Source organism: Neoarius graeffei, chromosome 18 (assembly GCF_027579695.1).
Source record: "Neoarius graeffei isolate fNeoGra1 chromosome 18, fNeoGra1.pri, whole genome shotgun sequence".
Lineage (NCBI taxonomy): Eukaryota > Metazoa > Chordata > Actinopteri > Siluriformes > Ariidae > Neoarius > Neoarius graeffei.
In genome coordinates this window covers 20,975,702-20,988,046 of record NC_083586.1, presented here as the reverse complement: position 1 = coordinate 20,988,046, position 12,345 = coordinate 20,975,702, and the positions used below count along the sequence as shown (strand labels likewise).

The window sequence follows — 12,345 nt, the reverse complement described above, 5'->3', positions numbered from 1 at the left end:
TTCGAAACTTGGTATACATGTTAACAACGGAATGTAGATGTGCCTTTTCATACTAAGAAATTTAAATTTTTCATGTTTCAGTGGAAACAATTTCAGACTTAGTCTCTCAGGTTAGTCTTAGGGGTAGGTTTTGTTTCCGGACCAGAACTTGAAAACTATGAGTGCTATGGTCTTGAAAGTTGGTATACGTGTTGATTAAGTAATGTATATGTGCCTTTTGATACTAATAAATGTGAGAAATTTAAATTTTTAGCTCACCTGGACCAAAGGTCCAGTGGGTTTATGCCATGGGCTGCTGAGGTCAGTGTAAAGAGGTAGGGTTGGTTTCCTGCAGCAGAACCTGAAAAATGTGACAAATACAGTGGTGCTTGAAAGTTTGTGAACCCTTTAGAATTTCTATATTTCTGCATAAATATGATCTAAAACATCATCAGATTTTCACAAAAGTCCTAAAAGTAGATAAAGAGAACCCAGTTAAACAAATGAGACAAAAATATTATACTTGGTCATTTATTTATTGAGGAAAATGATCCAATATTACATATCTGTGAGTGGCAAAAGTAGGTGAACCTTTGCTTTCAGTATCTGGTGTGACCCCCTTGTGCAGCAATAACCGCAACTAAACGTTTGCGGTAACTGTTGATCAGTCCTGCACACCGGCTTGGAGGAATTTTAGCCCGTTCCTCCGTACAGAACAGCTTCAACTCTGGGATGTTGGTGGGTTTCCTCACATGAACTGCTCGCTTCAGGTCCTTCCACAACATTTTGATTGGATTAAGGTCAGGACTTTGACTTGGCCATTCCAAAACATTAACTTTATTCTTCTTTAACCATTCTTTGGTAGAACGACTTGTGTGCTTAGGGTCGTTGTCTTGCTGCATGACCCACCTTCTCTTGAGATTCAGTTCATGGACAGATGTCCTGACATTTTCCTTTAGAATTCGCCGCTATAATTCAGAATTCATTGTTCCATCAGTGATGGCAAGCTGTCCTGGCCCAGATGCAGCAAAACAGGCCCAAACCATGATACTACCACCACCATGTTTCACAGATGGGATAAGGTTCTTATGCTGGAATGCAGTGTTTTCCTTTCTCCAAACATAACGCTTCTCATTTAAACCAAAAATTTCTATTTTGGTCTCATCCGTCCACAAAACATTTTTCCAATAGCCTTCTGGCTTGTCCATGTGATCTTTAGCAAACTGCAGATGAGCAGCAATGTTCTTTTTGGAGAGCAGTGGCTTTCTCCTTGCAACCCTGCCATACACACCATTGTTGTTCAGTGTTCTCCTGATGGTGGACTCATGAACATTAACATTAGCCAATGTGAGAGAGGCTTTCAGTTGCTTATAAGTTACCCTGGGGTCCTTTGTGACCTCGCTGACTATTACACTCCTTGCTCTTGGAGTGATCTTTGTTGGTCGGCCACTCCTGGGGAGGGTAACAATGGTCTTGAATTTCCTCCATTTGTACACAATCTTTCTGACTGTGGATTGGTGGAGTCCAAACTCTTTAGAGATGGTTTTGTAATCTTTTCCAGCCTGATGAGCATCAACAACACTTTTTTTGAGGTCCTCAGAAATCTCCTTTGTTCGTGCCATGATACACTTCCACAAACATGTGTTGTGAAGATCAGACTTTGATAGATCCCTGTTCTTTAAATAAAACAGGGTGCCCACTCACACCTGATTATCATCCCATTGACTGAAAACACCTGACTCTAATTTCACCTTCAAATTAACTGCTAATCCTAGAGGTTCACATACTTTTGCCACTCACAGATATGTAATATTGGATCATTTTCCTCAATAAATAAATGACCAAGTATAATATTTTTGTCTCATTTGTTTAACTGGGTTCTCTTTATCTACTTTTAGGACTTGTGTGAAAATCTGATGATGTTTTAGGTCATATTTATGCAGAAATATAGAAAATTCTAAAGGGTTCACAAACTTTCAAGCACCACTGTAAATCATTTTTATGAAAAGCATGTCAAGATTCTTTACATTTTTTATTCTTTAAAACTGCATGTTGTGATTTTTTTTCTCACTTTTTCTAAATATTGAAAAGGAAATGGATTGTGAACGAGTGGGAACACTCCGAACAACACGAGCTGAAAATCTGAAATAGGACCTGAAATATTTTTGAAAAGACTTCAGGTCTAAAATATTTCATGTTAATGACTGAAAAGACAGACGGTATCATTTTTTCCCTGCAGGTGTGTATCCAGATGTGTGTTCCAGTGTGTGTACAGAAGCTGGCAGCAGACCGGCGCCGTGCGAGCTTCCCACATGTCCGATTTCTGCCTGCGAGGCTGACACACTCAGCTCCAACTCCGTCTGTGACTCAGACACGGAGAAAGAAAGTGACACGGAGGTGAAAAAGACGAGGTGGGAATCTGAAAGGAATTTCGGCGAGAAGCCGAAGAGAGAAAACTTCCCCGGAGTGTGTGTACGCTGTGTGAGAGCCGTGTTGAGGAGGATTGTGGACAGCAAGTATTTCAACAGAGGCATCATGATCGCGATCCTCATCAATACACTCAGCATGGGAGTGGAGTACCATGAACAGGTCACACACACACACACACACACACACACACACACACACAGTTTACTTCTGTTATCGTAGCTCCAGACAAAAAAATACAAAAAACACAGTTTGTCCTGTTACTGAATTGTTCACATCCAAAATGGCTTCCACTCTCGAAGCTTATAGAATATCACTTGATCAAGCACATTCTATTATTTTCCATTTCATTCATCTCATTATCTGTAGCCGCTTTATCCTGTTCTACAGGGTTGCAGGCGAGCTGGAGTCTATCCCAGCTGACTACGGGCGAAAGGCGGGGTACACCCTGGACAAGTCGCCAGGTCATCACAGGGCTGACACATAGACACAGACAACCATTCACACTCACATTCACACCTACGCTCAATTTAGAGTCACCAGTTAACCTAACCTGCATGTCTTTGGACTGTGGGGGAAACCGGAGCACCCGGAGGAAACCCACGTGGACACGGGGAGAACATGCAAACTCCACACAGAAAGGCCCTCGCCGGCCACGGGGCTCGAACCCAGGACCTTCTTGCTGTGAGGCGACAGCACTAACCACTACACCACCATAGTACAAAATATATTTTATATAAATATATTGATGTCAGTGTTGACAAAAATGAGGAAGTAATTTTAATGTTTGTAAACAAATGAACTGATAATGATTAACCTGTGTCAGAAAATCTTTTTGTTCCACTCTCTACCCACTTTCTGAGTATTTTCGTAGATCACATTTTGTTCATTATTCATTGTTGTTTGTATTAATTTCTAGTTTTGTAGTTTACTAATAAACGTCAAGAGGCAACTGACATTGTAACCACATGAAAATCCAGGTCAAAGGTCGCATGTCATTCCTCGAGCCAAAATATAAAATGTCTTCTGATGTTGTAATATGTGGTAGAGATTTACAAACTGCAAAGAAAAAAAAATCTGAATGGAATAGAAAAATCTGAATATTTCAAGCATGTAATTTTTTTATGTGCTTGGAATTTAATTCTGGTCTAATTCTGTTTATTGCAGTAGGATTCCAAATACTCTATAAACATTCCATTCTGTTATGAATCAGAAAAAATATATATATTATAAATCACAGCATTTTTATGTTTTAAAGTACTTAATCTACTTCAACAATGTTACACAAAGATCAATCCATAACAGTTGTACAGTGCCTTGCAAAAGTATTCATACCCCTTGAACTTTTTCACATTTTTCCACCTTACAACCACGAACTTAAAAGTTTTTTATTGAGATTTTATGTGATAGACCAACACAGAGTAGCACATAATTGTGAAGTGAAATGAAAATGATAAATGGTCTTCAAAATTGTAAACGAATAAAAATCTGAAAAATGTGGTGTGCATTAGTATTCAGCCCCCTGTACTCTGATACCTCTAAATACAATCCAGTGCAATCAATTGCCTTCAGAAGTCATCTAATTAATTAATAGAGTCCTACTGTGTATAATTTACTCTCAGCATAAATACACTTGTTCTGTGAAGGCCTCAGTGGTTTGTTAGAGAACACTGAAGAACAAACAGCATCATGAAGACCAAAGAACTCACCAGACAGGTCAGGGATAAAGTTCTGGAGAAGTTTAAAGCAGGGTTAGGTTATAAAAAAAATCCCAAGCTCTGAACATCTCAAGAAGCACTGTTCAATCCATCATTCAAAAATGGAAAAAGTATGGCACAACTGCAAACCTACCAAGACATGGGCGTCCACCTAAACTGACAGAGCGAGCAAGGAGAGCACTGGTCAGAGAAGCAGCCAAGAGGCCCATGATCACTCTGGAGGAGCTGCAGAAATCCACAGCTCAGGTGGGAGAATCTGTGCACAGGACAGCTATAAGTCGTACACTCCACAAATCTGGCCTTTTTGGAAGAGTGGCAAGAAGAAAGCCATTGTTGAAAGACAGGCATAAGAAGCCATGTAGGGGACACAGCAAACATGTGGAAGAAGGTGCTTTGGTCAGATGAGACCAAAGTTGAACTTTTTGGCCTAAATGCAGAGCGCTATGTGTGGTGGAAAACTAACACTGCTCATCACCCTGCACACACCATCCCCACTGTGAAACATGGTGGTGGCAGCATCATGCTATGGGGATGCTTTTCTTCAGCAGGGACAGGGAAGCTGGTCAGAGTTGATGGGAAGATGGATGGAGCTAAATACAGGGCAATCCTGGAAGAAAACCTGTTGGAGGCTGCAAAAGACTTGAGACTGGGAAGGAGATTCACCTTCCAGCAAGACAATGACCCTAAACATACAGCCAGAGCTACAATGGAATGGTTTAGATCAAAGAATATTCATGTGTTAGAATGGCCCAGTCAAAGTCCAGACCTAAATCCCATTGCGCATCTGTGGCAAGACTTGAAAATTGCTGTTCACAGACGCTCTCCATCCAATCTGGCTGAGCTTGAGCTATTTTGCAAAGAAGAATGGGCAAAAATTTCAGTGTCTAGATGTGCAAAGCTGGTAGAGACATACCACAAAAGACTTGCAGCTGTAATTGCAGCAAAAGGTGGCTCTACAAAGTATTGACGCAGGGGGGGCTGAATACTAATGCACATCACATTTTTCAGATTTTTATTTGTTTAAAATTTTGAAGACCATTTATCATTTTCGTTTCACTTCACAATTATGTGCTACTCTGTGTTGGTCTATCACATAAAATCTCAATAAAAAACTTTTAAGTTTGTGGTTGTAAGGTGGAAAAATGTGAAAAAGTTCAAGGGGTATGAATACTTTTGCAAGGCACTGTAAATGTCACTTAATTGCACAGGGTGTCGATAACGATGAACACCAGTGAAAGTGATCACTATTATCGACACCTCACGTGACTTCTTAAATGCACATTTAGATACAAAATGGTGACTGTCAAATGAAAGAGTAAGAAACAAAGTAGGTTTCGACAAGGAGATCATGAAATATCGGTGAATTTGATCAGTAAAAACATGTCCATGATCTTTCCACCATGCTTACCTGCGATGATAACGTCCAGGCTTTACTCAAATTGCTGATCGTGCTAAAAAAAATCCATCTCAGGTAACGAGCTGCATCATCAGACGACAAGCTCAAAGGGTGTGTGTGTGTGGGTCTTCCGGTTGATTAATTAACCAATAATAACTGTTGTAACTGAAACTCACCTTTGTAAAATTGTTTGTTTTTTCTCTGAAAAGGTGTCGATAATTATGGACTGTCGATAATTATAGCCACCACTCTTGTGTATGTATATAAATTGTGCATACAATTGAGCAGAGACACGAGCTATTCAGTGGAGGACATGAAATCGTGATGTGAGCAGGATGGAGAAGATTTCATTCTGCTTTTAATTCTTTATTGTGATTCGTCACATTGATCTGCTTTTGTATTAAATCCAGATGAAAGGTTTAAACCGGGTCAAGCTGATATTTCATCGCATCATCATCATCATCATTGAATTTGTCCAGACTGTGGTTAGGAATCCATTAAAAATTTCCGATACCAGTACCAATCCGATACCTTATATCCAATTCCAATACTTTTTTCATCTAATACAAATTTATCATCATAACCTGTTCATCATAGTTACAACCAACCTTAAGCTTCAATATTTGAAAATTCCTGGAACAAAAACATCTAACGTTCCTCCGTCCTCTTAACTGACATCCTTGACTTTCTTGCTGTCGCCAAAGGAGCATTTTGCTTGTGGATGACTAAGTTGAGAAAAACTGTCTCTAGTGGTGTAACTCAAAACATCATACATCATTTATCAATCCAAATGGAATATATTGCTGTATGATTTGACATGGAGGATGTATACATATGCTAGCTTAATAGATACCGAACTAATAAGTGCTAGGTTTTTTTTTTTTTTCAGTGCAAGCTCCTGAATCCAAACATGTTCACACAGACAAACGTAATGGGCGATACATTTCTCTCACGTAAGTCAGAACGATCACTTTTCGCTCCATGTAATCAAACGTTATATCGTAAATTGTGTCTGAAGTAGCTTTCGAAAATAGAAATAGAGACCAGATTTTTCAGTAGTCTGCGGTACGGAAATATTTCTTTTTCACAGGGTTCCCGCGGGGTCTTAAAAAGCCTTAAAAGCATTGAATTTAAGAATTTGGAAATAATACCTTAAAAAGCCTTGAAAAAGCCTTGAATTTTAATGTCTCGTCTCGTCTCGTCTTCTTCCGCTTATCTGGGACCGGGTCGCGGAGGCAGCAGTCTAAGCATGGAAGCCCAAACTTCCCTTTCCCCAGACACCTCGGCCAGCTCCTCAGGAAGAACACTGAGGCGTTCCCAGGCCAGCCGAGAGACATAGTCCCTCCAGCGTGTCCTGGGTCTTCCCCGGGGCCTCCTCCCGGGGGGACATGCCTGGAACACCTCCCCAGGGAGGCGTCCAGGAGGCATCCGAAAAAGATGCCCGAGCCACCTCAGCTGATTCCTCTCGATGTGGAGGAGCAGCGGCTCTACTCTGAGCTCCTCCCGAGTGACTGTGCTTCTCACCCTATCTCTAAGGGAGCGCCCAGCCACCCTGCGAAGGAAACTCATTTTGGCCGCTTATATCCGCGATCTTGTTCTTTCTGTCATTACCCAAAGCTCATGACCATAGGCGAGAGTCGGAACGTAGATCGACCGGTAAATTGAGAGCTTCGCCTTTTGGCTCAGCTCCTTCTTCACCACGACGGACCGGTAAAGCGACCGCATCACTGCGGAGGCTGCACCGATCCGCCTGTAGATCTCACGCTCCATCCTTCCCTCACTCGTGAACAAGATCCCGAGATACTTAAACTCCTCCACTTGAGGCAGGACTTCTCCACCAACCTGGAGAGGGCAAGCCACCCTTTTCCGGTCGAGAACCATGGCCTCGGACTTGGAGGTGCTGATTCTCATCCCAGCCGCTTCACACTCGACTGCAAACCGCCCCAGTGCATGCTGAAGGTCCTGGTTTGAAGAAGCCAACAGGACAACATCATCCGCAAAAAGCAGAGATGAAATCCTGTGGTTCCCAAACAGGATTCCTTCCGGCCCCTGGCTGCGCCTAGAAATTCTGTCCATAAAAATTATGAACAGAACCGGTGACAAAGGGCAGCCCTGCCGGAGTCCAACATGCACTGGGAACAGGTCTGACTTACTGCCGGCAATGCGAACCAGACTCCTGCTCCGTTCGTACAGGGACCAGACAGCCCTTAGCAAAGAGCCCCGAACCCCATACTCCCGAAGCACCCCCCACAGAATACCACGGGGGACACGGTCGAATGCCTTCTCCAGATCCACAAAGCACATGTGGACTGGTTGGGCAAACTCCCATGAACCCTCGAGCACCCTATGAAGGGTATAGAGCTGGTCCAGTGTTCCGCGACCAGGACGAAAACCGAATTGTTCCTCCTGGATCCGAGGTTCGACTATTGGTCGAATTCTCCTCTCCAGTACCCTAGAGTAAACTTTTAATGAATTTTAATGTGTAGATCTTAAAATCTGTGCACAGTATGTAACTTCTCCGTATAGAATTTCTCATTATTTTTTAATATCTTAACCGCCATTATTTTGGTAAATAATGTACCGGCGGCCTAAGTAAGTAAATAAGTGGCGGAACTGGAGCTGTGGGCGGAACCATGCTATCGCACGCACACCCTGAGGGCAAAATTCTTCGAACACACATCCCTGAACTTGTTTGGCGCGCGGTAAAAGGAAAGTCTGGAGAATTAAGTCTAAAAGTATAAATGAAAAGTCTATAGCCTACATATAGGCCTATCTATGGAAAAATGGGCAAATGCAAGTTTAACGAGGCATGGAGGCATCATATTTCATTTCGTGAGTGGGTAAAACCTGTCAATGGCAATGTATTCGAGGCGTTTTGCTGTGTGTGTAAAAGGGCGTTTAAACTCGGCACAATGGGCGTGAAGGCGCTAGAATCGCACGCGAAATCATCAAAACACATAGCATGTATGAAAGAGAAACAGCGAACGCCTTCCATCGCCAGTGTTTTTCGGCCAGCCGAAGCGGCAGTCAACGTTAGCCAACTACCTAGCATGGCTAATGCCAGCCAGCCCGTTGCTAGTGTAGTCCCTCATGTAACGACTGCAAGAGTAGATCTGCGCACAACATTTGGGTCTACACAAACAATGAAAGCGGAGGTGTTGTGGACTCTACACACAATTGCACAACATCAGTCCTATAATTTGAACGAGGGTATCTCGGAGTTGTTAAGGTGTATGTTCCCGGACTCCGATATCGCTCAGAGCTTCAGATGCGGTGCTGACAAGACAGCCTACATCGCAAAGTTTGGTCTCATGGTCCACATCAAAGACGAGCTGGTGTCTAAAGCCAACCAATCACCGTTTGTGTTGATGTTCGATGAGAGCATGAGTGAAGTAACGAAAACAAAGCAGCTTGATGTACATGAGATGTTTCTTTGCCGGTGAAATCAGCTGCGAAATTAGGTCTTGAATTTGTGTATAAATGGTCTTGAAAAAGCCTTGAATTTCACTTGAAGAAACCTGTAGGAACCCTGTTTTCAGCTCACGGCCCGTGTTGTCTGTGTGTGAGCCGATTCCACTCCGTCATATTGACCGAATACAATTCATTGATTCACCTTGCTATTGTTCGTGCAGCACTTTTTTTCTTTTTTTTTTTAAGCAGCTTGATAAAGGCCACATGCTTAAAGTGCTGATGACACGTTTTTGACATCTTTGGCGATGTTTTATAACATAAAAAGTAATTCCCGATGATCCATATATTAATTCACGAAGGCGCCTATTTTACAAGTTATGATAAAAAACGCGGCTATTTGGGCAAATTTGACGGGGCTGCAGCACCCAGGAGACGAAAGAGGAGGAGGAGCTATATGACGTCAGCGAAATAACCTTCCTCCTAACTTACCAGTTTGTTGTTGATGCGACAGGTGTTCAGTTTGTCATTATTAGTATTTTTATTATACATTATATATATATATATATATATATATATTAGTATTTTTATTATACATTATATATATATATATATATATATATATATATATATATATATATATTAGTTATTATGCCTTCGCGTTGTGTTGCCGGCTTTTGCTCCAAAACCCACAAGGATGGGGTAAGTTTATTCAATTATTCAAGTTTCCCAGAGATCCCGAGCTGCATGCGAATTGGGTGAAGCAAGTCAGGCGCACTCGTGACAAGTGGGAGCCCTCACCAACATCTGTCCTGTGCTCTGAACACTTCGATTTGGATTGTTTTGACACCCTTCCCAGCTTAAAACAATCTCTTGGGTGTTCAGTTCATCACAAACGTGTGCTGCTACCATCAGCAGTGCCTACACAGTGTTGCCAGATTGGGAGGTTTCCCGCCCAGTTGAGCGGTTTCAAGTGCATTTTGGTGGGTTTTGAACATATTTTGGGCTGGAAAACGTCAGCAGTATCTGTTGCCAGATACTGCTGACGTTTTCCAGCCCAAAATATGTTTAAAATGCACTTGAAACTGCCCATTCTGGGCAGGATTCCTCCCAATCTGGCAACACTGCCAGTATTCCGGAGGGGATCTACTAGTAGCTATGCCGGATCCAAAGACAGTCCTCCTGTCAGAACATGTGTTGTGAAACGACATAAGATAAAGGTGCGTAGAGCTATAGATTCTATATGATAATCATAAATGTAATCATATAGTCGGCGTGATATCAGTCATGTATTTGCTTGTGAAAGCTTGCGGCTTTCATGTAACTGCCGCCTAGCAACGAGAGGCAAAGGGTAAAGAGGGCAGGCTATCATAGATTCTATTCGGAAGAGATCAACACAATTCTAGACTCCCAGAAGAGGAAGAGCTAGCACTAGAGAGTTCACCGGCGTTTTCATGCGCCCAGGGCTCGAAATTAACTTTTTTTCTTTGTGTCCCCCAGTGGTCCCGAATTCTGTGTTGTATTGTCCCGAATGGAAGCAATAGTGTCCCCATTTTTTTCCTCTCTGAAATAACCAGTGGTTAATATTATCATATGAAGTTACTATTATATTTGTAACTATGCGATTTTGAACCCTTTATATCATTTTTACAATAAGTCACAAGACACAAGCGACACATGTCCAATACATCATCTACTTCAAAATTACAGTTATTGCATTTTCAGTTTATTAAACTTTGGCGATCTCACTGTATGAATAGATACCCGTTTATTTAAAGGGGCCAACTAGCTCATTCAGAAAATGTTTCAACTCCCTACATCTGCAGTACACTTTAGTTGAAAATAAGACCCCTTTTATGTTCATTTCATCTACTTATACCTTGAATATCTGTTGGCACCTATAAGGCCAACTTATAATTTTCACCATTACCGTTATCCATTTTTATGAACTTTCCGTTATCCATTACCGTTATCCATTTTTATGAACTTTCGCTGCCGGGTGCAAATGTTAGCAACATCAGCATAGTGCCAGGTCCGAGCCCAGTTGTGCTGCTGACTGACTAAACTTTCTGAACGAGAAAGACACCAAGAAAACTCACTTATTCTGTTGAACGGTATCTTCCGTCAATATCATCCACATCATTCCTGTTGTATTCTATAACGTGTCTAACAGTGTTCATTAAGCTCATTCAGTTGCTCGCGTTGCCTGCAGACCAGGCGAGGACACTTTGGATCCTGAAGGTCCCGGAGACGTTATGTCTGGGCTTTCAGTTTCTTCCCCGCGGTCGGTCCGCTTCAACCACTTCAGCATTTTTGTTCTGCCAAGAGTCGGCGCAGCGTGTGCGGTAGCAATTCCATTCCAAGTCCATATAATGCGGACTCCGGCCGAAGATTCTAGAACAGAATGCGCTGCTCTGTAGCCTACGGATGCAGGTGCATCGAAAGTGTAGCTACTATGTATTTTTCGCTGTTAACGTTTTAAAATTAAAATTGACAAATTAGGTGAATGTCTACGCATGTGTTACGGCTTTGTAAATAATATTAATGTAGAACTTTTTTTCTAGATCTATTTTTTTCCATTGTCCCGGGATTGTCCCAGATATGATAATTTTGTGTCCCGATGACATTTTTTATGGTCCCCGGGACGTCGGGACACCGTTAGTTTCGAGCGCTGCATGCGCCATTTCCATTGAGTAGAACCAGAGTAGAACAGCCAGTGAACCGCAGCGTGTTCTTCCGCTGACGTCACAGCATGGCCGCGAGCCACGGACCCAGTTTTCTTGCGCTGTGCAATTAAAAGTTGGATATTCGCGTAACAACAGCTTCTTTTCATGTAATTATAACAGAAATCTAACATGTTTGCCATGTTGTATAGTTTATTTAAGAAATTGCATAGAGTCATGTTCGTGTCATCAGCCCTTTAATGAGCAAGTGGGAAAAGTTGCAAGGAAAACTTTGTGAGAGTGAGGAGAAGGCCTGGAGACGAGTGAAGACCTTTTCAGCTGGAAGAGTTGTGGAGTAAAAACGAAACAAAAGTATTTATACACTTCCCATGAGTTACTGCCAGTTAAATGTATTTATTTATATACTGGGGTTAGACATGGCCTAATAGTTAGAGAAGCAGCTTTGGGACCAAAAGGTTGTCGGTTCAATTCCCTGGACCAGCAGGAATGCTTAAAGTGCCCTTGAGCAAGGCAGCTAACCCCCAACTGCTCCCCAGGCTGCTCTGGGTATGTTGTACATCACTCTGGATAAGAGCATCTTCTAAATGCCTGTAATGTAATACTGTAAGTAAGTACACAGTTGTATATCGAGTGTGTGTGTGGGGTGATATTGTTGCCATAGCAACAGTTTGTTCGTGGTGAATGTAGCCTTCCATAAAGAGATGTTTATTTATACTCCATTTATAGAAGGAGT

General features: G+C 42.1%; 1 protein-coding gene across 1 annotated transcript in view; it reads left to right on the top strand.

The window, feature by feature from the left end:
* Positions 1-12,345, top strand: part of cacna1hb (calcium channel, voltage-dependent, T type, alpha 1H subunit b) — a 179,746-nt gene that overhangs the window by 92,601 nt on the left and 74,800 nt on the right. Inside the window, exon 8 of the mRNA XM_060898260.1 lies at positions 2,219-2,568. Within this exon, the coding sequence (XP_060754243.1) occupies positions 2,219-2,568 (350 nt within the window). The remainder of the gene's footprint in view (positions 1-2,218; positions 2,569-12,345) is intronic.